General features: G+C 33.9%; 3 protein-coding genes across 3 annotated transcripts; all 3 read left to right on the plus strand.

Moving 5' to 3' along the window:
* The first annotated feature begins 1,289 nt into the window (after positions 1 to 1,289).
* LOC131179203 (ABC transporter C family member 3-like) lies at positions 1,290 to 7,444 on the plus strand. Its single transcript, XM_058145320.1, has 10 exons — positions 1,290 to 3,787; positions 3,994 to 4,080; positions 4,171 to 4,791; positions 4,970 to 5,134; positions 5,430 to 5,721; positions 5,822 to 6,036; positions 6,116 to 6,421; positions 6,537 to 6,600; positions 6,810 to 7,049; positions 7,131 to 7,444. Exons 1-10 carry the CDS (start codon positions 1,400 to 1,402, stop codon positions 7,244 to 7,246), a joined length of 4,494 nt encoding a protein of 1,497 aa, XP_058001303.1. The 5' UTR covers positions 1,290 to 1,399; the 3' UTR covers positions 7,247 to 7,444.
* A 7,042-nt stretch (positions 7,445 to 14,486) lies between these two features.
* LOC110665222 (ABC transporter C family member 3) lies at positions 14,487 to 20,814 on the plus strand. The gene is made up of 10 exons (XM_058145319.1): positions 14,487 to 17,196; positions 17,385 to 17,471; positions 17,562 to 18,212; positions 18,395 to 18,559; positions 18,856 to 19,147; positions 19,250 to 19,464; positions 19,544 to 19,849; positions 19,965 to 20,028; positions 20,127 to 20,366; positions 20,448 to 20,814. The coding sequence occupies exons 1-10, from the start codon at positions 14,806 to 14,808 to the stop codon at positions 20,564 to 20,566; spliced, it is 4,530 nt and encodes a 1,509-aa protein (XP_058001302.1). The 5' UTR covers positions 14,487 to 14,805; the 3' UTR covers positions 20,567 to 20,814.
* A 501-nt stretch (positions 20,815 to 21,315) lies between these two features.
* On the plus strand, positions 21,316 to 23,660 carry LOC131179204 (putative glycerol-3-phosphate transporter 5). The gene is made up of 2 exons (XM_058145321.1): positions 21,316 to 22,557; positions 22,934 to 23,660. The coding sequence occupies exons 1-2, from the start codon at positions 21,591 to 21,593 to the stop codon at positions 23,476 to 23,478; spliced, it is 1,512 nt and encodes a 503-aa protein (XP_058001304.1). The 5' UTR covers positions 21,316 to 21,590; the 3' UTR covers positions 23,479 to 23,660.
* The last annotated feature ends 1,446 nt before the right edge of the window (positions 23,661 to 25,106 follow it).

A 25,106-nucleotide genomic window follows, 5' to 3' on the forward strand; every position in this document is an offset into this window, starting at 1 on the left:
TATAATTAAAATTTAAACATATAATACATAGATGGATTTATAATAATAGATTATATGCACTACAATATATATATATAAGTACGTATTAGAGACCAACTTTTTGATTTAATAAAATTTTTTTATAAATATTAATAATATAAATTTATATTTTTCTGTTATAAATTTTCTTTTTTTAATTATTTTATAAAAATTTATAATTTTTAATTTAGAATTAGAAACTTGAACAAACATATATATATATATATATATATATATATATATATATATATATATATATATATATATATATATATATATAAAATTTTAATTAGAATATGCACGAGTACATTTATATTTATATTTTACTATATAATACATTTATAATATATATAGTCTAATTTATAATTAAAAAAATAAAAATATTTATTAAATATATTAAATAAATTTTAAAATTTTTTTATTAAACAACATAAAATTTCAAGATGTCAATATAATAAAAATAAAAATTTAACAATGATAATACGCTAAACTAATAAAATTTATTTAAAAAATTATTTTATTTTTAATTTCTACAAATAATTTTCTTGCACATTAATTTCAATATGCAATTTTATTATGAAGTTAACATTATTTTAAATTATTAAAAATTAAAATAAAAAATATATATAAATTAAACTTATTTTAAAAATAATATAATAGAGTTTAAATAATATTAAATTCGTTGAACTAATTTATATTTTTATTAATTTACTTTAATTATTAAAAATTTATTATAATATTTTTTTAATTATATTACATTGTAGTTTATAATTAAATTAATACTATATGTTAATAATATAAGACATCACTTTTATAAAAATCTGATTAAGTTAAAAAATAAATTTAAATTAATAAATATTTTTATTTATATAATTAATTAAATTAAAATTAAAATTTAAAATTTAAAATTATTAATACGCGTGCATGACTGGTGTATTATACAAACAAAACATATAATTAATAATAAAAAATATATATTTATGCTGACGCAATGCATTCACCATCCCTTTTTGAAAAAAAAAAATGCCAGATTGTCTTGTTGGCCAAATCTTTGGGAGTTCGGGGAAAAAAATACAAAAATGGGATTTCCAGTTTTCGTTTCCGTTTTCGGAGAAAATTTTCACGTCCTTTCCGGAAAAGACACAAAGACTTTTTGTCTCTTTCGCTCCTCGTTCTTGTCTTCGCTATACGTGTCTCGTCCTTCTGCAAAGTCTTTCTCTTCCCGTTTAAAATTGGGGCGGAACAACACAAACACACACTACCTCTCTATGATATATTTACCATCCGAAAAATCTTCATATTCTATTAACGTTAGAAAAAGAAAAACCAACTACTCTGCCGAACGCTCATTTCGCTAAAACCTTGAAAAAACCTCTCAAGAATGGAACTTGCTGATTCATTGAGGCATGGTACGTTAGCATTTCTTTCCAACTCAACCTCATTAATATATTCAGGTACTGATTTTCTCACCAAACCCATTTTCCTACGCGGATTTTCTGGTTCATTACATTTGGGTTTGTTACTTGTGTTATTCGTTTCGTTTGTCTGGAAGAAACTTTGGGTGGGCGATAGTGAAGGTTCTAACGATAGGTTAAATAAGAATGAGAGAGTCTTGTGTTACAAACAGACTCTTTTCTGTTGTTTGGGTGTTTCGTTGTTTAGTCTTGTCTGGTTTTTATTGAACTACTTCTATTGGTATAAAAATGGTTGGTCCGGTGATGAACTAGTGACTCTTTTGGATTTAGCTCTTCGAACACTTTCTTGGGTTGCAGTTTCTGTTTACTTGCACAACCAATTTTTTGATTCAGCTAATACGAAGTTCCCATTTCTATTGAGAGTTTGGTGGGGCTCTTATTTCGCATTTTCTTGTTATTGTCTTGTTGTGGACCTTGTTCTATATGGACAACATGTGTCCTTACAAGTTCAGTATTTAGCATCGGATGCAGTCTCTGTGTTCGCTGGTTTGTTTCTCTGTTTTATGGGATTCTTGAAAATTAAGGGTGAAGATACCCTTCTCGAAGAACTCCTCTTGAATGGTGATTCAATTAATAATTCGGAGTCAACTAAGTCTAGAGGGGGTGACACTGTAACTCCTTACTCAAATGCTGGTCTCTTCAGTATCCTTACCTTCTCTTGGATGGGTTCTCTAATTGCTCGTGGCAATAAGAAAACTTTAGACCTTGAGGATGTTCCTCAACTTTACAGTGGCGATAGTGTAGTTGGGGCATTTCGGGTTTTCAGAAGTAAACTCGAGTCAGATAGTGCCGCTAGTGGATTTACCACGTTTAAGCTCGTGAAGGCCTTGTTCTTATCAGCTTGGAAGGAAATTCTGTGGACAGCTTTGCTGGCGGTGTTATACACATCAGCTACTTATGTTGGCCCATACCTTATAGATGCATTTGTTCAATATCTCAATGGGCGAGGAAAGTTCAAAAATCAGGGATATCTTTTAGCTTCAGCCTTTTTGGTCGGAAAACTTGTAGAGTGCCTCTCACAGAGGCACTGGTTCTTTAGGTTGCAGCAAATTGGAATCAGGATCCGTGCCGTACTTGTGGCAATGATCTACAACAAAGGCTTGACCCTTTCATGCCAGTCAAAGCAGGGCCACACTAGTGGGGAGATCATCAATTTTATGACTGTTGATGCAGAGCGGATTGGTAACTTTAGCTGGTACTTGCATGATCCTTGGCTGGTCATTATCCAAGTTGTTTTGGCCTTGTTCATATTGTATAAAAATCTTGGGCTTGCAACTCTTGCTGCTTTGGTTGCAACTGTTATTGTCATGTTATTGAACTATCCACTGGGAAGATTACAGGAGAACTTTCAGGATAAGTTGATGAAATGTAAGGATAAAAGAATGAAGGCAACTTCTGAGATTTTGAGGAATATGAGAATCCTCAAGCTTCAGGCGTGGGAAATGAAGTTTTTGTCTAAGATTGAAGAGCTGCGGAAGACTGAGGCAGGATGGTTGAAGAAATTTGTTTACAGTTCATCAATTGTCAGTTTTGTCTTCTGGGGGGCTCCTACTTTTGTGTCTGTGGCTACTTTTGGTAGTTGCATGCTTATGGGAATTCCGCTCGAGTCAGGAAAGATCTTATCAGCGCTTGCAACGTTCAGGATTCTTCAAGAGCCTATCTATAATCTTCCTGACACAATTTCTATGATAGTTCAGACCAAGGTTTCCCTTGATAGAATTGCATCTTTCCTCCGTCTTGATGACTTGCAGTCTGATGTTGTCCAGAAGTTTCCAAGAGGTAGTTCTGACACAGCAATCGAGATAGTTGATGGGAATTTCTCTTGGGATTTGTCTTCTCCTAATCCAACGCTAAAAGATATCAATTTTAAAGTATTCCATGGAATGAGGGTTGCTGTATGTGGTACTGTTGGTTCAGGCAAGTCGAGTTTACTTTCTTGCATTTTGGGAGAGGTACCCAAGATCTCAGGGACACTTAGGTTGTGTGGGAAAAAGGCTTATGTTGCGCAGTCACCTTGGATACAGAGTGGGAAGATTGAGGAGAACATATTGTTTGGTGAGGAGATGGACAGAGAAAGGTATGAAAGGATACTGGAGGCTTGTTCCTTGAAGAAGGACCTGGAAATCCTCTCGTTCGGTGACCAAACAGTTATAGGTGAGAGGGGTATCAATCTGAGCGGCGGACAGAAACAAAGAATACAGATTGCACGAGCCCTCTACCAAGATGCTGATATCTATCTATTTGATGATCCTTTTAGTGCTGTCGATGCACATACTGGATCTCATTTATTTAAGGTAGACAAAACATTGTTTCCTAATTCCATTGGGACATATTGTGGGCTATTGGTGGTTTTCAATTTTTGCACTTCCAATCGAATAAAAATCATTGCAGTTAGTTTGTGCTATTCTGCTGTTTTACTTTTTCCTATAATGGTTTTTATGTGTAGTAAAATATAATGGTTCTTCTAATAAAATCTATTTGTGTGATCATTGCATTACAGGAAGTTTTGCTTGGCCTGTTGAGTTCAAAAACTGTTATTTATGTTACTCATCAAGTTGAGTTCTTACCTTCTGCTGATCTAATATTGGTAAGTAATCACTTCTCTTTCTTCAATGCTTTTGGGATTTGTCATCTCAACTTACTGATTCATTGGATTGAACTTATATCTTTTGGTTAGGTCATGAAGGATGGAAGGATTACTCAGGCTGGATATTATAATGAAATTCTCAATTCTGGGTCTGATTTTATGGAACTCGTTGGCGCACATAAGACAGCTTTATCAACACTTGATTCGAAACAGGCAGGGCCAGCTTCTGGAAATGAAAGCATCAGCAAGGACAATACCAATGGGGTTCCCGAGAAAGAGGAAAATGGTAAAGCTGATGAGATGGCTGAGCCAAAAGGACAGATTGTTCAAGAAGAAGAGAGAGAAAAAGGTAGAGTTGGGTTTCCGGTCTATTGGAAATATCTCACAACAGCATATGGTGGAGCTCTAGTGCCTTTTATTTTGCTGGCACATATTCTCTTTCAAATCCTTCAAATCGGTAGCAATTATTGGATGGCTTGGGCGACTCCAGGGTCAAAGGATGTGAAACCTGTTGTTAGTGGATACACACTAATGGTTGTCTATGTAGCTTTCGCTGTTGGAAGTGCATTTTGCATCCTGGCCAGATCCACACTTCTTGTGACAGCAGGGTACAAGACAGCAACTCTACTCTTCAATAAAATGCACTTGTGCATTTTCCGTGCCCCCATGTCCTTTTTTGATTCGACTCCCAGTGGACGAATCCTGAATAGAGTAAGTAAATTTCCTTGCATATGCTCTTCAATTTGGTCAATTAATATTTGCACTTAATGTGAGTTTTGAATGTTGTATCTGTCTGCTTCATTTTAGTATTTTCCTTGACTTTTCTTAGTTACTATGAAAGTTGGTGGAAATTTGTTGTCACTTAATGGATTTGTTTCTGCTGTATTAGGCTTCTACAGACCAAATTGCAGTTGACATGCGAATTCCATATCTAGTTGGGTCAGTTGCCTTCTCAATGATCCAGCTTTTGGGAATCATTGCAGTGGTGTCTCAGGTGGCATGGCAAGTTTTTTTCGTTTTTATCCCTGTGATTGCTGCCTGCATCTGGTACCAGGTAATTGGTGTGATCTCGAGACAGATAAACTTATATGCCAAATAATGCTTCACCCTTTACATGATGCCTTACAATGAATTATTAACTCCCCAAAGGCTTTTTATTCCAACTTTTTTTTAGTTAATTGGTTATTCCCTTTCTTCCTTGAGATGCTGAAATGAAAAAAATAAATAAATAAAATAAAAGAACTACTTCAGTTTCAACAGTATGCTGTTAGATGTGGCGTGACTTTAAACTTGTGGATATTATACTATACAGAAACTAAGGCTTGGTAGCAAATTTTTTTGTTATGCAGCAATATTACATCCCTTCTGCAAGAGAACTTTCACGGTTGGTTGGAGTGTGCAATGCTCCTGTTATCCAACATTTTTCTGAAACAATTTCAGGGTCAGCAACTATAAGAAGCTTTGATCAACAATTGAGATTCCGAGAAACAAATATGAAACTGATGGATTCATATTCTCGGCCCAAGTTTCATAATGCTGCTGCAATGGAATGGCTTTGCTTCCGCTTGGATATGCTCTCTTCTATTATATTTGCATTCTCTTTGTTATTCTTAATCTCTTTCCGAAAGGGAATCGATCCAGGTTAGTAGCCAGAATTGTATATTTATTTTTAACTTCTCTTTTTGTCACCAAATTGGCAAGCCTGAATAACACCTCTTTCTTTTGGTTTTCTCTTTTATAGCCATTGCCGGTTTAGCTGTGACATATGGACTCAACCTAAACATGATACAAGCTTGGATGATATGGAGTATTTGCAATATGGAGAATACGTTCATATCAGTAGAGAGAATACTCCAGTATATGTCTATTCCTAGTGAACCTCCTCTTGTAATAGAAGAAAATCAGCCTGACTATTCTTGGCCATCACATGGAGAAGTTGATATTGGTAATCTGCAGGTAATTTTTCATGTTTTGATTAATTGATGATTGATTCTTTCGTTGCATGTTATTAATTAATTAAAATGACCTGATGTAGGTGCGGTATGCCCCTCACTTGCCACTTGTGTTGCGAGGTCTCACATGCACTTTCCCTGGAGGGAAGAAAATTGGTATCGTTGGTAGAACAGGCAGTGGTAAATCTACTCTCATACAAGCACTTTTCCGAATTGTTGAGCCTGCAGCTGGTCAGATTTTGATTGATGGCATAAATATCTCTTTAATTGGTGTGCATGACTTGCGGTCAAGACTAAGCATTATTCCTCAAGATCCTACCATGTTTGAAGGGACTGTAAGGAGTAACCTGGACCCCCTTGAAGAGTACACAGATGAGCAAATTTGGGAGGTGGGTTGCTTATATTGTTTTGACGGGAAGAAGGTTCTTCTGTCTGACACTGTTGTTCATAGAATTGTCGATTTTAAGCAAGGCACATGCTAACATATATATTTAATGTATCCAGGCTCTTGATAAGTGCCAGCTTGGTGATGAAGTTAGGAAGAAGGAGAAAAAGCTAGACTCCACAGGTTTGTTCTTGTTACTTTCACACTAGTAATTGAATTATAATGAGGTTAGGTTAGATTGTGTAGTCATTTGTATTGAAATCTCCCTTATTATTTGCTGTATCAGAAAGACGGAGAATAGTATTTTTCTTACTTGAACTAACTTGTATGCAAATCTTTCAAATTTAAATGGCATAGAATTTGTGTTGTGAATGATCATCCTGGTGCTGCAGTTACGGAGAATGGGGAGAACTGGAGTATGGGTCAGAGGCAGCTGGTGTGTCTTGGGCGTGTACTACTGAAGAAAAGTAAGGTTTTGGTGCTGGATGAAGCTACTGCCTCAGTTGATACTGCTACTGATAATTTGATTCAGCAAACCATTAGGCAACACTTCTCTGACTGTACCGTCATAACCATAGCACATCGAATAACGTCTGTTCTTGATAGCGACATGGTTCTTCTTCTGAGTCAAGGTGAGCGTGTTACTTTGTTTAGCAGTTGTAGCAAATTCTGATGATAATCAATGTGGTTGCTGATTTATAATCATGATGCAGGGCTTATCGAGGAATATGACACTCCAATTAAGTTATTAGAAAACAATTCATCGTCATTTGCACAACTAGTGGCAGAGTACTCAGCGAGATCAAAATCCAGTTTTGAGAAGTTGTAAATTTCTTATGGTTCAAGAAATAAAGTAACACCTAAATAATGTTTTGATTAGAATGAAACCATGAGAAAGGCAGAGAAAAGGGCTAGTAACTATGGTGTGATTGAAAAGAAAAAAAAAATCTAATTGTAAAATAAAGAAAATTATTGGGTGTATTTTTTTTTTTAATAAATATATAAGGATTTCGTTCACCCGATTCAATTAATGTAATATATAAATGAGGAAGGATAGGACCTCTCTCTTGAAAACCAGATTAGAAGTATACTATTATAATACAACAAAATTCGTTGATATTCCATGAAATTCTATCTAAAATTAAATCATGAGCAAAATAAGATGTGCAAATCTCTAATGTGGCTGAATATTCAGTTTGAACAAGTTAAATTCAAATAAATCAGTTTTAAATTAAATTATGCAAATTATGAAGATTAATCTAAAATTTATTAATTATTGATTTCAGATATTTTAAATTGAATGTAAATTTAAATAAATTATAAAATAAATGAATTCGAGTGAACGTGACATCTCTACTTTATATATATTTCAAAGTATGCATGCATGAGACAAAAAAGTTGAAAAAGAAACCCATAATTACAGGAGGAAATCCTAAAGATTTTTCATAACTAAATTGACAAGTCATAAATGAAATTTCACTTTCTCTCAATTTCTAAATAGATGATATCATGATTGTAGTTAATAACCTCACAGAATTATTCCTATTCCTCAATGTTAGTTGAAGGCACATTTCAATGCCTGCACCCCTTAATAAAATATAATAATAATAAGAGTACGAACTCGAGCTCATTTATTTTGTGTATCCTAATAACAATAATAAAAAGAATAATTAATAAATATTTGGTATGAATAGTTTGATGTCCTTATTTCTTAAGCGATGTCCAATATTTAATTTTTATGGATGAAAAAAATATCACTTTGGATTTACTTTTTAGTGAGTCAATTTAGAGATTAATATGGATATATTGATTTAAAGATATTAAAAAAATATAAAACAGAAAAAAAAATGGAAGAATAAAGAATTATTCCATTTCTTGTCAACCAAGCACCAATTGATTTTTCGTATAATTTAATTTATCCATAATTCCATTGGCCTGCCTTTCACTCTTGACTTTTTTTGGGTGGGGGCGTGGAATCTTTTGCTCACCACCAAAATTAAATGAATTTTTGGTCTTACTTTATGCAAAAAATATGTTTTTGTGTGGATGTCCTTCTTCATAGACGGAGTCAGTTGTGGAGGAAGGGGCATTGGAACCCTGACATTTTAAATTTTTTTTAAGAATTTAATAATAATTAAAATTTTTTTATATTTTTATGTTAAATTTTGATGAGTATAAAATTTTTAAAAATTTTAAGTGAGTTTAATAGTAATTTTATATAAATTTTATTTTATAGTTACGAAATAATTATCATCATTAGTTATTCAATCCCTTTAATCAATACATGAATAAGTAATTTATTAATAAATTATGTATTTTAATTGAGCTCTCTTAAATCAAAATTTTAATTACGTCACTGTCCATCTTAAAATTATTAAAAAAAATTTATTGATTAATATTAAAATAAAAATTCTCTCTAATTTATTTATTAATTATAAAAAATAAAATTATGGGGGGGAATTGGTAGAGTTTTTCTTTTACAAATACGAAAAAAAATATTTACTATTTTAACGATAAAGAATTTATGTCATTTTCAAATAGTGATAAATTTAGGGGAACAAAGTGTAAGCAAAAAAGCTAACATGTCAAACACGGGCCTGGAAAATGCATAGAAAAAACAAAGGGATTTCGTTGATTTTTAGTGCTAACTTGTTGCCCAAGGAAACAAAGGTTGCATAAAGCGACAAGAAAAGAAGAATTTTTGAAATTAAGATTAGGCAAACCCACATACAGCTTTCAATAGACAGTGGGTTCTGTTGCTACTTGCCTATGAGAGTGGCTCGTGAGTGGTGAAAATTTTAAATAATAATTTTCTCTAATTTAAATGCAATGAATCAATTTAATTTATTATTATTGTTATTATTATTATTATAAGGAATAGCAAATTATGATACCATTGGACTCATATGTAATGACTAAGAATGATAAATAATAATTAAAAAAAATTATTACATAAAGTTTATATGATTTTATATTACTTTTCTTATGAGTATCTCAATATTTACAAATGTTAATATTTTAAAATGAACAATTCATCTGCCCATTATTTGTTCTTTAATTAGAACACTATTTTACATTATTAATTAACATTTTTAAGCACTGCAAACGTAAAAGAAAATTTATTTTCTTTTTTTTATACAAACATCACAAATGCTAAAAAAATGAAAATAACATTTTATATATGTAAAATCATTTATTTTATGAAAAACAATATATATATATATATATATATATATATATATATATATATATATATATATATATATATATATATATATATATTTTATAGTAGTTGTTTTCTAAAAGAATTTTTTTTCAAAAATATTTTTTATTATTTAATTATAATATTAAAATATAGTATATGTTTACCTTTCATATGTATTACATTTTTATATTTTAATAAAATTATTAAAATTTAAAAAATAATTTTTTTATTAAAATGATTTAAGTTTTTTTAATTAAAAAATATTTTATATTAATCAATTTCTGGAATATCCTAAACACTAAAAAATATAAAAAAGGATTTTTAAGGAATTATTTTTCATAGGTGTTTTGTCGGTCCCATGTTTTGAGCAGACGAAGCTGCTTGGTAATGGAGTGTAATTAGTAATTCCAAGGCGGAAATAGCAAATTACTGACTGTTGACCACATCGAATAAGCCAATTTACAGCAAATTGTGGCATTATCATTTTGTCGTTCATAGGGTTCTTCCCACAAGTCTAAGCATATGTCTCGGGTAAATTACATTACAATCACTCAATGAGAATGATTTCATTTCAATTATTTAATTTTAATTTATTTAAATAATATCTCCTAATTTTAATTTTTATTTAAAAAAATATTACCACAATAATTTTTTTTTTATCTTTTTCTCTCTTTTTCCTTTTTCATATATATTCCTTCTCTTTTTTTAATTAAAATAGAAATTAATTATATAATAAAAATGTTGATATATAAATATTTAATTTATTAACATTTTTGTTAATAATATTATCTTAATTTCCAAACATTATTTTCATAGTATTTAATTTTTTCCAATTTAACATTTAATTCTATTTTTTTACTAATTCATGACTATTCAATTTTGTTTTCTCCAGCCAACTACCTAATTTAATCCTATCATTACTACCAAACCTTTCAAACTTTTTTAATTATTAAATTGCATTAAAATTTTTAGTAATTATAGAAATTGGGTGATTTTTATACATATATTTTTAATTAAATGTCCATTTATTTTATTTTATTTTGACTAAAATAGACTTTTACCATTATTTTGTGTCCACAGAATATGAAGTTTTTTAAAATAAGGTTTTTAAATTTATTAAATTTATGAATTAAGAAGGTGTTTTTCTTAAAACCTCCAAATATCTTAAAAAAAAAAATTCTTCCTTCAAATAATGAAAAATTATAAAGATGTAAAAATAATTAAAAAAAAATCTTATTTTACAATATTTCCTCTCAAACAAAGTGTTAATAATAAAGTATTTGACTGCTTGATTTACATGAAATTTTTTTTTGTGTAGATTTAATTAATTTAATTGTAGTAGAGGATAATTGAAATAAATATGCTTAAATTAACTTAATTACTTACTAATCAAATCTATTTAAATAATTACTATGTTTTAATTTGAGTATTTAGCTGTTAAATACACTTCTTTTCTTTGTAGATTGATTCTTATATAGTATTTGGTTCAATTATATCACAAAATTTGAAATTCATTGAAAATAAATTATAGGTATAATTTATTTAAAATGAATTTTATTATTTTGTATGACAGAATTTAAAATATAGAATTCAATTGAATTTCTTACCATTCATGTTTGGTATAATTCTAAACTTGAAATTCATTTTGTCCTTATTTTCTAAATTACTTTTAAGAATAAAATTGAAGTCACAATTTTCTACAAAATTAAAAAATTCATGTTACTTTATTACTTTTCTAGCATTGAGGGTATTTTTCTAGTAAGAATTCATGTTTGCTGTTCATTGTATTTTTTACTTTTCTAATATTATGGTTTTTTTTTTATTAAAATCTAAGCATGAAGTTTATCATTTATTAATTATATTAATGATATTAATACAACATTTATCCTACATTGTCACGACCCAACCTATGGGCCGGACCGGTACTAGGACCTGGGCCAGCCTAAAGCCCCCGAGGCCCATAATAAGCCTAACTATTCATTAACCCAACTCTAAGGCCCATTTGGGCCCAATTTCAAGAAAACAACCGGACAGAGTCCGATAATAAAATGGACCTTCCAACGGAGAGTTTTTGACTCACCCGACCTGTAAACAAAATATATCATCAATTGGGGAGCTCAGCTCACCCTCCACATACTCAAATCAACATAAAGATAAATGGGAGCTCAGCTCCCTCATCCAATCCATCAAACATGCATATAATAATTTACAGGTCCACATGACACTTTATATTATAGACCCGAATCATTTAAATATCTCTAACACATGCAGAAATTATAGGAGTAAATAAAATTACACAAATATTGATAAAACAACCTGCGAAGGAGAAAAACAGGTTAACCACAATAAAATCCTCCTGTAGCCTGAAAAAATATTGAACAGGAGTGAGCGTTCGACTTAGAGAGTAAAATATCAATTTTAACCATAATCTCTATAACTATCTAGAACTAATGCAACCTGTGAAGTGAAATGCAACATCAATAACATTTTCACATCATAACATCAAAAAGATAATTTGGAGCACTCACGCATCCTGTAACATCAATCATAATATATGGGAGCTGATCCCCTATACAGCTCTCTTAAATCCAACCTGGTGCCAGCGAAGAATTCAGCTCGGACTTCCACTTAATAACCAAATCGGGGTCCCAGCGAAGAACTCAAGCCGTTTCTACCCCGAAGGACCGAGTCCCAGCGAAGATCTCAAGCCGTGTCTACCCGTCCTATCCATAGTCCACACCACATCACACGCACGCCAACGCACGCACATTGCTCCAAATTACCACAACAACATCCATGGCACGCTAACAGTTATGAATGCAACATAAATCGTGCCTAGAGTTTAACTACATAAATATATGCATATAAGTGATGCATGGGCATGCTTGAACATATAATAATATCGAAATTACAATTAAAATTAATATTTTACTCACAGACTTGATAACGGTCACTGTGGCGGCTGGGCGGAGGAAGACGGCTGTCCCGGCTCACCTGACAATTTTATTACAATCATTTAATAAATTTGACTCAATACAAACAAAGAAAAAGACCAAATACGTTCTAAGTCGTGCCGAAAATCCGGCAGAGTCTCCCCTATACCTAGGACCTACCCAACCTGTAAAAGGGCTCAAAACACACTTCTATATCCACAATCCATATATTCACAACTCAATCACATCACATAGCCCCTCCTGGGCCCATCAAATCAGTCATCCATCACAATATGTAAAATTTCAATTTAGTCCTTATAATTGATCATTTTTACAAAAACTGCCCAAATCAGCTCTAAAAATTCTAAAACTTTGCCCCGCGGTCCTTAGCAATATTACTAAGCTATTACAAAAAGAATCATAATTTTCTATGCTACCACGAATATTTTATGGATTTTTAATCCTATTTAAGCACTAGAAAATTACGAAAAAGCAAGGTTCGGGTTTACCTTTGCCGATTCCGACTTTGGGGGCCTTTCGGGGCGTCTAACAATGGGGGTAGCGAACCTCGATCTAATCGGAGACTTTTCAGTGGCGGAGTGCATGCGTGGAAATTCACAGACCCGGACAACTGTCGAATTTCCGCGAATTGAAGATACCTACACGAAGCCCATAATACGGGGGTTAGTACATAAAATTTTCAGAATTTTCTAAGCTCATTAAATGCTCGGAAAAACACTGCGAAGTTCCGTGGGACCCATCGAAAAACGCTGTCGGAAAAATTCGAAATTTATGTCGCCGCTAAGCTCTAGACGAGTGGAGCGCTCTGGTACTCTCGGTTTTCTAGTGGGGTTTACGGTTTGTGAGAAATCTAGCCCAAAAGTCAAAATGGGCTAAAACTTCCCGGGCAAAAATTGGACAAACCGCTAGATGGATTTCGGTGTTCTTGATATCTATGTAAAGCTCTCGATGAGTAGATGAGTTTAGACACAAGACCCGGTCCGATTGGTGGCCGGATCGGTCGGATTTTGACCGGGAAGGTGAACGGTCGCGCGTGCGCTGCGCGTTGCTTCTGAAGCCGTTTTCCGGCGTTCCAGGAGGCGGTCGGCCATGGGGGAGGGCTGAGGCGGCGCGCTGGCGAGGTGGGGAGGCAGGGGAGGTGGCGACGCGGCAAGGGGAGGAGGGAGGAGAGAAAAAAGAGAGAGAGAAGGGGAGGAGGTCGGACGCGCGCGGGGAAGGGAAGAAGAAAAAGAAAAGGTCGGTCCAATTCGACCGGTCCGATCCGATCCGGTTCGATTCAGAATACAAAATTTTGAATTTTTACTCTGCCTCGAGATCGAAAACGAGGTCCAAAAATTCCGAAAAAATTTCAGAAAACTCAAAAAAATTCGTAGACTCCAAATATATTTTTAGTTTTGCCACGTGGTATTTAAATTAATTTTTAAAAATCATCAAAGTTTATATTTTTGAAAAATCGAACCCGATTTTTTTAAAATCCGAAAAATCTCAAATAATTTTCTTAAAATTTAAATAAAACTAAAATATCAATAATACTCATCAAATAATAAAATTTAAAATTTTTGGGGTGTTACATACATGACATGTATTCGTGTATATTGATTAATACTAAGAAAATTTAGTTATAATTAATTTTTATATATTCATAAAATTTAATTAAATTTTATAAAATTTTGTGTATTGTAATTCAACCAAACAAAGTGTTAGCAGGATACACACATGGAAACTAATCGAATTTTCCATTTTTATAAACATATGTGACTAATAATGCGCAAAATATGCGAATCTAATGGAAATTTTATGAGACTCTGTACTATCTGCTACCAAATACCACGCTCTAAGTGGTGAAGTGCTGATTGCCTTGTTGGCCAAATCTTGGGAGTTTGGGGGGGAAAAAACAGCGAGAACGGTCCTGGGAAAGACTCAAAAACTTTTTGTCTCTTTCGCTCCTCGTTCTTGCCTTCGTTATCCAAGTCTCCGTCCGTTTGCAAATTCTTGCTCTCTACGTTTCATCGCCTCAAGGATTGCATCCTTGACCTTCTGTTTCGCTCTTTATTTTAATCTTGGGGCGGTAAAATACTAACGCAAACATACACACCCTCCTATCTCTTCATATATATATGGCAACCGCGATAGATTAAAATCTTCATATTCCATTAAAGTTAGAAAAAGAAAAACCAACTACTCTGCCGAACACCCATTTCGCTAAAACCTTGAAAAAACCTCTCAAGAATGGAACTTGCTGATTCTTTGAGGCATGGTATGTTAGCTTTTCTTTCCAACTCACCCTCGTTAATGTATTCAGGTACAGATTTTCTCTTTAAACCAATTTTCCTACGCGGATTTTCTGGTTCATTACACTTGGGTTTGTTACTTGTGTTATTCGTTTCGTTTGTCTGGAAGAAACTTTTGGGGGGTGATGATGAAGGTTCTAAAGATAGGTTCAATAAGAATGAGAGAGCCTTGTGTTACAAACAGACTGTGTTCTGTTGTTTGGGTGTTTCGGTGTTTAGTATTGTCTGGTGTTTATTGAACTACTTCTATTGGTATAAAAATGGTTGGTCTGGTGATGAACTAGTGACCCTTTTGGATTTAGCTCTTAGAACACTCTCTTGGGGTGCAGTTTCGGTTTACTTGCACAGCCAATTTTTTGATTCAGCTAATACAAAGTTCCCATTTCTATTGAGAGTTTGGTGGGGCTTTTATTTCTCATTTTCTTGTTATTGTCTTGTTGTGGACCTTGTTCTATGTGGAAAACATGTTTCCTTACAAGTTCAGTGTTTAGCATCCGATGCAGTCTCTGTGTTCGCTGGTTTGTTTCTCTGTTTTGTGGGTTTCTTGAAAATTAAGGGTGAAGATACCCTTCTCGATGAACCCCTCTTGAATGGTGATTCAAGTAATAATTCGGAGTCAACTAAGTCTAGAGGGGGTGACACTGTAACTCCTTACGCAAATGCTGGTCTCTTCAGTATCCTTACCTTCTCTTGGATGGGTTCTCTAATTGCTGTTGGCAATAAGAAAACTTTAGACCTTGAGGATGTTCCTCAACTTTATAGTGGCGATAGTGTAGTTGGGGCATTTCCGGTTTTCAGAAATAAAGTTGAGTTGGATAGTGGGGCTGCTAGCGGAGTTACCACGTTTAAACTCGTGAAGGCCTTGTTCTTCTCTGCTTGGAAGGAAATTCTGTGGACAGCTTTACTAGCTGTGTTATACACATCAGCTTCTTATGTTGGCCCATACCTTATGGATGCATTTGTTCAATGTCTCAATGGGCGAGGAAAGTTCAAAAATCAGGGATATCTTTTAGCTTCAGCCTTTTTGGTTGGAAAACTTGTACAGTGCCTCACACAGAGGCATTGGTTCTTTAGGTTGCAGCAAATTGGAATTAGGCTGCGTGCAGTACTTGTGGCAATGATCTACAACAAAGGCTTGACCCTTTCATGCCAGTCAAAGCAGGGCCATACGAGTGGGGAGATCATCAATTTTATGACTGTTGATGCAGAGCGGATTGGTGACTTTAGCTGGTACTTGCATGATCCATGGCTGGTCATTATCCGAGTTGCTTTGGCATTGTTCATATTGTCTAAAAATCTTGGTCTTGCATCTCTTGCTACTTTGGTTGCAACAGTTGTTGTCATGTTATTGAACTATCCGCTGGGAAGATTACAGGAGAACTTTCAGGATAAGTTGATGAAATGTAAGGATAAAAGAATGAAGGCAACTTCTGAGATTTTAAGGAATATGAGAATCCTCAAGCTTCAGGCGTGGGAAATGAAGTTTTTGTCTAAGATTGAAGAGCTGCGGAAGACTGAGGCAGGATGGTTGAAGAAATTTGTTTACAGTTCATCAATTGTCAGTTTTGTCTTTTGGGGGGCTCCTACTTTTGTGTCTGTGGCTACTTTTGGTGCTTGTATGCTTATGGGAATTCCGCTCGAGTCAGGAAAGATCTTATCAGCGCTTGCAACGTTCAGGATTCTTCAAGAGCCTATCTATAATCTTCCTGACACAATTTCTATGATAGTTCAGACCAAGGTTTCCCTTGATAGAATTGCATCTTTCCTCCGTCTTGATGACTTGCAGTCTGATGTTGTCGAGAAGTTTCTAAGAGGTAGTTCTGACACAGCAATCGAGATAGTTGATGGGAATTTCTCTTGGGATTTGTCTTCTCCTAATCCAACACTAAAAGATATCAATTTTAAAGTATTCCATGGAATGAGTGTTGCTGTATGTGGTACTGTTGGTTCAGGCAAGTCGAGTTTACTTTCTTGCATTTTGGGAGAGGTACCCAAGATCTCAGGGACACTTAGGTTGTGTGGGAAAAAGGCTTATGTTGCGCAGTCACCTTGGATACAGAGTGGGAAGATTGAGGAGAACATATTGTTTGGTGAGGAGATGGACAGAGAAAGGTATGAAAGGATACTGGAGGCTTGTTCCTTGAAGAAGGACCTGGAAATCCTCTCGTTCGGTGACCAAACAGTTATTGGTGAGAGGGGTATCAATCTGAGTGGCGGACAGAAACAAAGAATACAGATTGCACGAGCTCTCTACCAAGATGCTGATATCTATCTATTTGATGATCCTTTTAGCGCTGTCGATGCACATACTGGATCTCATTTATTTAAGGTAAAAAAAATTTTATTTCCTAATTCCATTGGACATATTGCAGGCTATTGTTTGTTTTCAATTTATGCACTTCCAATTGAATAAAAAATATTGCTGTAAGTTACTTTTTTCTTTGATGGTGTTTTTAGGTGTAGTAAAAGATAATGGTTCTTCTAATAAAATATATTTGTTTGATTATTGCATTACAGGAAGTTTTGCTTGGCCTGTTGAGTTCGAAAACTGTTATTTATGTTACTCATCAAGTTGAGTTCTTACCTGCTGCCGATCTAATATTGGTGAGTAATCACATCTCTTTCTTGAATGCTTTTGGGACTTGTCATGTCAACTAATTGATTCATTGGATTCAACGTATATCTTTTGGTTAGGTCATGAAAGATGGAAGGATTACTCAGGCTGGAAATTATAATGACATTCTCAATTCAGGGTCTGATTTTATGGAACTTGTTGGTGCACATAAGACAGCTTTGTCAGCACTTGATTCGAAACAGGCAGGGCCAGCTTCTGGAAATGATAGCGTCAGCAAGGACAATAATGGCATGAGAACTACCAATGGGGTTCCCCAAAAAGAAGAAAACAAGGATCTGCAAATTGGAAAAGCTGATGAGATAGCTGAGCCAAAAGGACAGATTGTTCAAGAAGAAGAGAGAGAAAAAGGTAGAGTTGGGTTTCCAGTCTACTGGAAATATCTTACAACGGCATATGGAGGAGCTCTAGTGCCTTTTATTTTGCTGGCACAGATTCTCTTTCAGATCCTTCAAATTGGTAGCAATTATTGGATGGTTTGGGCAACTCCAGTGTCAAAGGATGTGAAACCTGTTGTTAGCAGATACACACTAATGGTTGTCTATGTAGCTTTGGCTGTTGGAAGTTCTTTTTGCATCCTGGCCAGATCCACACTTCTTGTGACAGCAGGGTACAAGACAGCAACTCTACTCTTCAATAAAATGCATTTGTGCATTTTCCGTGCCCCTATGTCCTTTTTTGATTCGACTCCCAGTGGACGAATCCTGAATAGGGTAAGTAAATTTCCTAGTATATGCTCTTCAATTTGGTCAATTAACATTTGCACTGAATGTGAGTTTGGAATGCTGTATCTGCCTGCTTCATTTTAGTATTTTCGTTGACTTTTCTGTCTTAGTTACTGTGAAAGTCGGTGGAAACTTGTTGTCACTTAATGGATTTGTTTCTGCTGTATTAGGCTTCTACAGACCAAAGTGCAGTTGACATGCAAATTCCATATCAAGTTGGGGCAGTTGCCTTCTCAATGATCCAGCTTTTGGGAATCATTGCAGTGATGTCTCAGGTGGCATGGCAAGTTTTTATCGTTTTTATCCCTGTGATTGCTGCCTGCATCTGGTACCAGGTAATTGTCATGATCTCTCCAGAGTCCAGACAGATAAATTTATATGCCAAATAATGCTTCACCATTCACATCATGCCTTAAAATGAATGATTAACTCCGCAAAGGCTTTCTGTTCCAACTTTTTTTTGGTTATTTGGTTATTCCTCTTCCTCCTTAAGATGCTGAACTTAAAAAAAATTAAAAGAGCTGCGTAAGTTTCAACAATATTGTATTAGATATCGAGTGACTTTAAATTTGTCGTGGATATAATACTATACAGAAACTAAGGCTTTCTAACAAATCTTTTTGTTGTGCAGCAATATTACATCCCTTCTGCAAGAGAACTTTCACGGTTGGTTGGAGTGTGCAAAGCTCCAGTTATCCAACATTTTGCTGAAACAATTTCAGGGTCAACAACTATAAGGAGCTTTGATCAACAATTGAGATTCCAAGAAACAAACATGAAACTGATGGATTCATATTCTCGGCCCTTGTTTCATAGTGTTGCTGCAATGGAATGGCTTTGCTTCCGCTTGGATATGTTCTCTTCTGTTCCATTCGCCTTCTCTTTGTTTTTCTTAATCTCTTTCCCAAAGGGAATCGATCCAGGTTAGTAGTTCCAGAATTGTATATTTATTTGTCACTTCTCTATTTGTCAACAAATTCACAAGCCTGAATAATATCTCTTTCTTCTGGTTTCCCCTTTTAAAGCCATTGCCGGTTTAGCTGTGACATATGGACTCAACCTAAACAGGTTACAAGCATGGGTGATATGGAATATTTGCAATATGGAGAATAAGATCATATCAGTAGAGAGAATACTCCAGTATATGTCTATTCCCAGTGAACCTCCTCTTGTAATAGATGAAAATCGGCCTGACTATTTTTGGCCATCACATGGAGAAGTTGATATTGGTAATCTGCAGGTAATTTTTCATGGTTTATTCAATTGATGATTGATTCTTTCATTACATGTTTTTAATTAATTAAAATGACCTAATGTAGGTCCGGTATGCCCCTCACATGCCACTTGTGTTGCGAGGTCTCACATGCACTTTCCCTGGAGGGAAGAAAACCGGTATCGTTGGTAGAACAGGCAGTGGTAAATCTACTCTCATACAAACACTTTTCAGAATTGTTGAGCCCGCAGCTGGTCAGATTTTGATTGATGGCATAAATATCTCATTAATTGGTGTGCACGACTTGCGGTCAAGACTAAGCATCATTCCTCAAGATCCTACCATGTTTGAAGGAACTGTACGGAGCAACCTGGACCCCCTTGATGAGTACACAGATGAACAAATTTGGGAGGTGGGTTGTTTAGGTTGTTTCCACAGGAAGAAGAGTTCTTCTATCTGACAACCAGTGTTCCAAGAATTGTTGATCAAGTAAGGCACATGCTAACATATATATTTGATGTATCCAGGCTCTTGATAAGTGCCAGCTTGGAGATGAAGTTAGGAAGAAGGAGAAAAAGCTAGACTCCGCAGGTTTGTTCTTATTATTATCACACAAGTAATTGAATTATAATGAGGTTAGGTTAGATTGTGTAGTCATTTGCATTGAAATCTTCATCCTGGTGCTGCAGTTACAGAGAATGGGGAGAACTGGAGTATGGGTCAGAGGCAGCTGGTGTGTCTTGGGCGTGTACTACTGAAGAAAAGTAAGGTTTTGGTGCTGGATGAAGCTACTGCCTCAGTTGATACTGCTACTGATAATTTGATTCAGCAAACCATTAGGCAACACTTCTCTGACTGTACCGTCATAACCATAGCACATCGAATAACGTCTGTTCTTGATAGCGACATGGTTCTGCTTCTGAGTAAAGGTGAGCGTGTTACTTTGTTTAGCAGTTGTAGCAAATTCTGATGCTACTCAATGTTCTTGATGATTTATAATCATGATGCAGGGCTTATCGAGGAATATGACACTCCAACAAGGTTATTAGAAAGCAATTCATCGTCATTTGCACAACTAGTGGCAGAGTACTCAGCGAGATCTAACTCCAGTTTTGAGAAGTTAAGCTGAATTCAATACTAAAGCTTCATAAACCACAGTTCAGAAAATAAGTTTGTTGATGACTGCGAAAATTTACTCAGATCCTCAATTCTCACCTGTCGTAATAATAGGACAGAGTTTAGGTTCCCAACTAGCCAGTTGAAGTCTATTATAGTCATGTTTTACTTAAACTTTGTGTAAATTTTGTTTGGAATTAATGCATAAGCACAAAGCTTAAATGTATTTTGGTAGTTAATTTCACTATGTTTTCCTTTCAACTTTCTGTTGGTGCAAGGATGTTAATGCTGTTTATGGTTGGCTTATCCAGCGATTAACGGTTTTTTTTTTCCTTGAAAGAAATGAAAGATGAAATAATAATAATAATAATAATAATAATAATAATAATAATAATAATAATTGCTAATATTATTATTTTTTAATATAAAAATGGACAGGCTTTATATTATAATATTTAAAAAAAAAACCTGAAAATATTAATTTGTATTTATAATCTATGAGGGGGAAAAAAATTAATTGTTAAAATTAATATTTAATTTTTGTAATAATGATAATATAACGATGGAGAGAGATTTTATACAACAATATTTCTATTAAATGTTAATTTGTATTTGTAAACGAGAAGGGAAAATTACTTGTTAAAATTAAATATAATTTTAGAGATAATAATTAACATAATCTCATTCAATTTTTAAATATAAAGAAAAATATTTTCAGGGGCATAATTGGAAAAATAAAATCTCAGTCTTAGGAATGAAACTAATCTGACCAGATCGAAAAGTCAGTTTCTGACATTCCTATTTGCCATTGTCCCGAACTCAACCTTCTTCTTCCTCCTAATCACATCAAAATCTCTGGAAAAGAAGATTTTATTTTCTATTCCAATCATTTTGTTATCAAAATATCACAAGCCCGAACTCAGATCCACCTTCTTCCTTCCTTGTAATCACAATTTCTGTAAAATTCACAAGCTTTCTTTTTTTTTTTTTTTTAATAGCGATTTAATTTGTATGAACTTAAACAAGATCAACAACAAATGCAATCCAAAACCCTAAATTTACCTCCAGCTCTTACCCTTTTCCCATTCCTTAAACCCCAGTCCAGAACCCTGATTTTCTACCAAATCTTCGTCCTAGTCATCACCTTCTTCGCGTACGCCTCCTTCCATGCCTCTCGAAAGCCGCCCAGTATCGTCAAGAGCATTCTTGGACCAACTGTTCAGTTAAATTCTTCGATAATTCAATCCAATTTAAGCTCTATGGATACTGGTTGGCCTCCATTCAATGGTCCGGAGGGAACTCATCGCCTTGGGGAGATTGATCTTGCTTTTCTTTCAGCCTATTCGATCGGGATGTATTTTGCGGGACATGTTGGTGATAGGATTGATTTGAGATTGTTTCTTGTTTTTCGTATGGTAGGTAGTGGTCTTTTCACTATCATTTTTGGGTTAGGGTATTGGTTTGATATACATTCGTTAGGATTTTTTGTGGGTATACAGATTTTGTGTGGATTGTTTCAGTCTATAGGATGGCCTTGTGTGGTGGCAGTTGTTGGGAATTGGTTTGGGAAAGCAAAGAGAGGGTTGATAATGAGGGTATGGAATTCGCATACTTCAGTAGGAAACATTATTGGGTCGGTTGTGGCTTCTGGTGTTTTGGAGTTTGGATGGGGTTGGTCATTTGCGGTGCCTGGGATTTTGGTGATTTTAGTTGGGGTTTTGGTGTTTTTGTTTCTCGTTGTTAGTCCTGAAGATATTGGATTTGAGCCTCTAGGGATGGAGATTGAGATGGCTGTGGAGGTGGAAGGAGGGGAGAACTTAGAGAAAGTGGAATCAGAAGAAGCAGGGCTTCTTGGGATGGAAAATTCAGATTCTTTGGCTGCCATTGGATTTCTGGAAGCTTGGAGACTACCTGGAGTGGCGCCATTTGCTTTCTGCCTCTTCTTTTCGAAGCCAGTGGCTTACACCTTTTTATATTGGTTGCCCTTCTACATTAGGCACACTGGTAATTACTTCTACTTCTACCTGTTGATGAATCTTTGTTTAGCAATTGATATATGTTCATGTTAGTTGTATTTACATAATTGGTATACAAGTGCTGAATGGGACTAGGGCTGGTAGAAAATGGATGTTATTGTCACAAAAGATATTCTGAATTTGAGACCTTTGATTTTGTGAACTTTGTAAAAATGATTTTAGACCAATTGTTGTGGCAGTGACTTGTCCTTTCTTTAGCATGTCCATTTACATGATGTATTTTGTACCTTGAATGCTTTGTGTGCTTATGGCTTAAGCCTATTTCATACTTGAACTTGCTTAAAGTTCCTGAAATCAGATGTTAGATATTAATTATTAATTACAAGTTTGTGTTGGAATTATAGCTGTTGCAGGTGTGCATTTGTCACACAAAACTGCTGGCATTCTCTCTACTTTATTTGACATTGGCGGAGTCTTTGGCGGAATTTCGGCTGGATACGTATCTGATATGATTGAAGCTCGTGCAGTAACTTCAATTGTATTCTTGTTGTTATCAATTCCAGCCCTTATTTTGTACCGACTTTATGGGAGCCTGTCTATGATTATGAACATAGCTTTGATGCTTCTTTCTGGTTTGCTTGTGAATGGCCCTTACTCATTAATCACGACGGCTGTTGCGGCTGATCTTGGTACCCAGGACTTAATCAAGGGAAATTCCCGTGCCTTGGCTACTGTCACTGCAATTATAGATGGTACTGGCTCTGTTGGGGCAGCTATTGGCCCACTTTTGGCTGGGTATATTTCAACAAGAGGATGGAACAGTGTTTTTCTAATGCTCATTGTTTCAATTTCCTTTGCAAGTTTACTCCTGATTCGAGTTGCAAAAACTGAAATTAAAAGAAAGATGAATGAGGGGAAATGGGTTTCAAACAGCACAAGTGCACATTGATGGATAGTCTTCTCGAGGCATGTATTTTTGTGTTTGTGTTGTATATCATTAGAAAACTTACGTGAATAGGAAAAATGCATGGATGGAGATGTGTTGTAGTGATTATGAACCTTATTCCTTGCTCATTTCTTTGTACACTTACAGGAGATAATTTATTAAAGATTCTTAACATCTTTCTTTCATATCTAGAATTTTAAAGCTTCGGGTATTATAGTGCCCTCATTTGTATTCTTAGTTGTGTTATGTTCGCGCTCAAGTGGTTTTTATCCTATCCTTGTTCTAAATTTGAAGGGCTTCAAAGCCATTACATCTGTAGTACTCTTTAAGTCAGTCCTGTCCCAGTTTAATTGTGATTAGTAAGTCAGTCCTGTCCCAGTTTAATTGTGATTAACGGTATTCTTGTTGAAATTGTTGTTGATAAAATCATTGTTTGAAGTTTTAAAAAATTATTAAAAATTAAATTTGATAAATTTTAATAATAAAAAATTTAAAATATCAAAATAATTTTTTTCAAGTAGTATAGAAAATAGTTTTTTTTTTTTCTTAAAAAACAGTTTTGACCTTTAATTATAATGTCAAACGGGCATTAATTTATGTTAGTTTTACATCCTGGGAAGTATATCATTCACCATTTAGGGTCTTACCATATGGATTGACCTGGAGCAGCTTGTGGAGTGGGGTGTCTTGTTTCCATTCTGTTTACTGGAAGAATGCCTGTAATATTTTGGCTTCGTTTAGTTTAAAATGGCTTGTTGAAAAGTACACTGTGAAGTTATTTCCTAGTATGGTTTGAATATGTTTGGTTAGTGTGTGTTTATTAGTATGTTAAACCTTCAGGAAGAAAAAGTGAATTAATAAAAAGTGACAATGGAATGACACAAATATCCTTACTCTAAATATTAAATATTTAGTAGAGCATATTTTATATTGCTTAAAATTTAACTGCATAATGATAAACAAAATATAATAAATTTTTTTTTATCAAAAATTATAATAGAAAAATTTGAGTTTAATTTAATTATTTTTTTTCTATGTGAATGCATATAAAAAGAAAAATAATATTATTTTATATTCATTGTGAGCGTTGTATCTCTTTGTAAATTAATCTGATATGAATATAATTAATTTTGATTCATTAAATTAGAGATACTAGTTGAATATAAAAAAAATAATACCATTTTATTATATTTCATAGATCTAAACATATTATAATAAAAAAAATAAAATAAAATAAAATTAAAAAAATATTATTTGTCATTTTTTAGATACATAATATAATTTTAATATAATTAAAATTTAAACATGTAATACATAGATGGATTTATAATAATAGATTATATGCACTACAATATATATATAAAAGTACATATGAGAGACCAACTTTTTGATTTAATAAAAATATTTTTATAAATATTAATAATATAAATTTATAATTTTCTTTTATACATTTTATTTTTTTTAATTTTTTTATAAAAATTTATAATTTTTAATTTAGAATTAGAAACTTGAACCAACATATATATAATTTTAATTAGAATATGCACGAGTACATTTATATTTATATTTTAATCTATAATGCATTTATACTATATATAATCTAATTTATAATTAAAAAAATAAAAATATTT

The sequence above is a fragment of the Hevea brasiliensis genome, chromosome 4 (genome assembly GCF_030052815.1).
Source record: "Hevea brasiliensis isolate MT/VB/25A 57/8 chromosome 4, ASM3005281v1, whole genome shotgun sequence".
Lineage (NCBI taxonomy): Eukaryota > Viridiplantae > Streptophyta > Magnoliopsida > Malpighiales > Euphorbiaceae > Hevea > Hevea brasiliensis.

Excerpts from the sequence above, each read along its gene's own strand:
- LOC131179204 (XM_058145321.1), top strand. The coding sequence starts at position 21,591 with ATGCAATCCAAAACCCTAAATTTACCTCCAGCTCTTACCCTTTTCCCA. Across the intron at positions 22,558-22,933 it reads CTTCTACATTAGGCACACTG|CTGTTGCAGGTGTGCATTTG; the intron begins GTAATTACTTCT and ends TTGGAATTATAG.
- LOC131179203 (XM_058145320.1), top strand. The coding sequence starts at position 1,400 with ATGGAACTTGCTGATTCATTGAGGCATGGTACGTTAGCATTTCTTTCC. Across the intron at positions 4,792-4,969 it reads GTGGACGAATCCTGAATAGA|GCTTCTACAGACCAAATTGC; the intron begins GTAAGTAAATTT and ends CTGCTGTATTAG. Across the intron at positions 7,050-7,130 it reads GGTTCTTCTTCTGAGTCAAG|GGCTTATCGAGGAATATGAC; the intron begins GTGAGCGTGTTA and ends ATCATGATGCAG.
- LOC110665222 (XM_058145319.1), top strand. The coding sequence starts at position 14,806 with ATGGAACTTGCTGATTCTTTGAGGCATGGTATGTTAGCTTTTCTTTCC. Across the intron at positions 17,472-17,561 it reads CTGCTGCCGATCTAATATTG|GTCATGAAAGATGGAAGGAT; the intron begins GTGAGTAATCAC and ends TCTTTTGGTTAG. Across the intron at positions 19,465-19,543 it reads TTGATATTGGTAATCTGCAG|GTCCGGTATGCCCCTCACAT; the intron begins GTAATTTTTCAT and ends GACCTAATGTAG.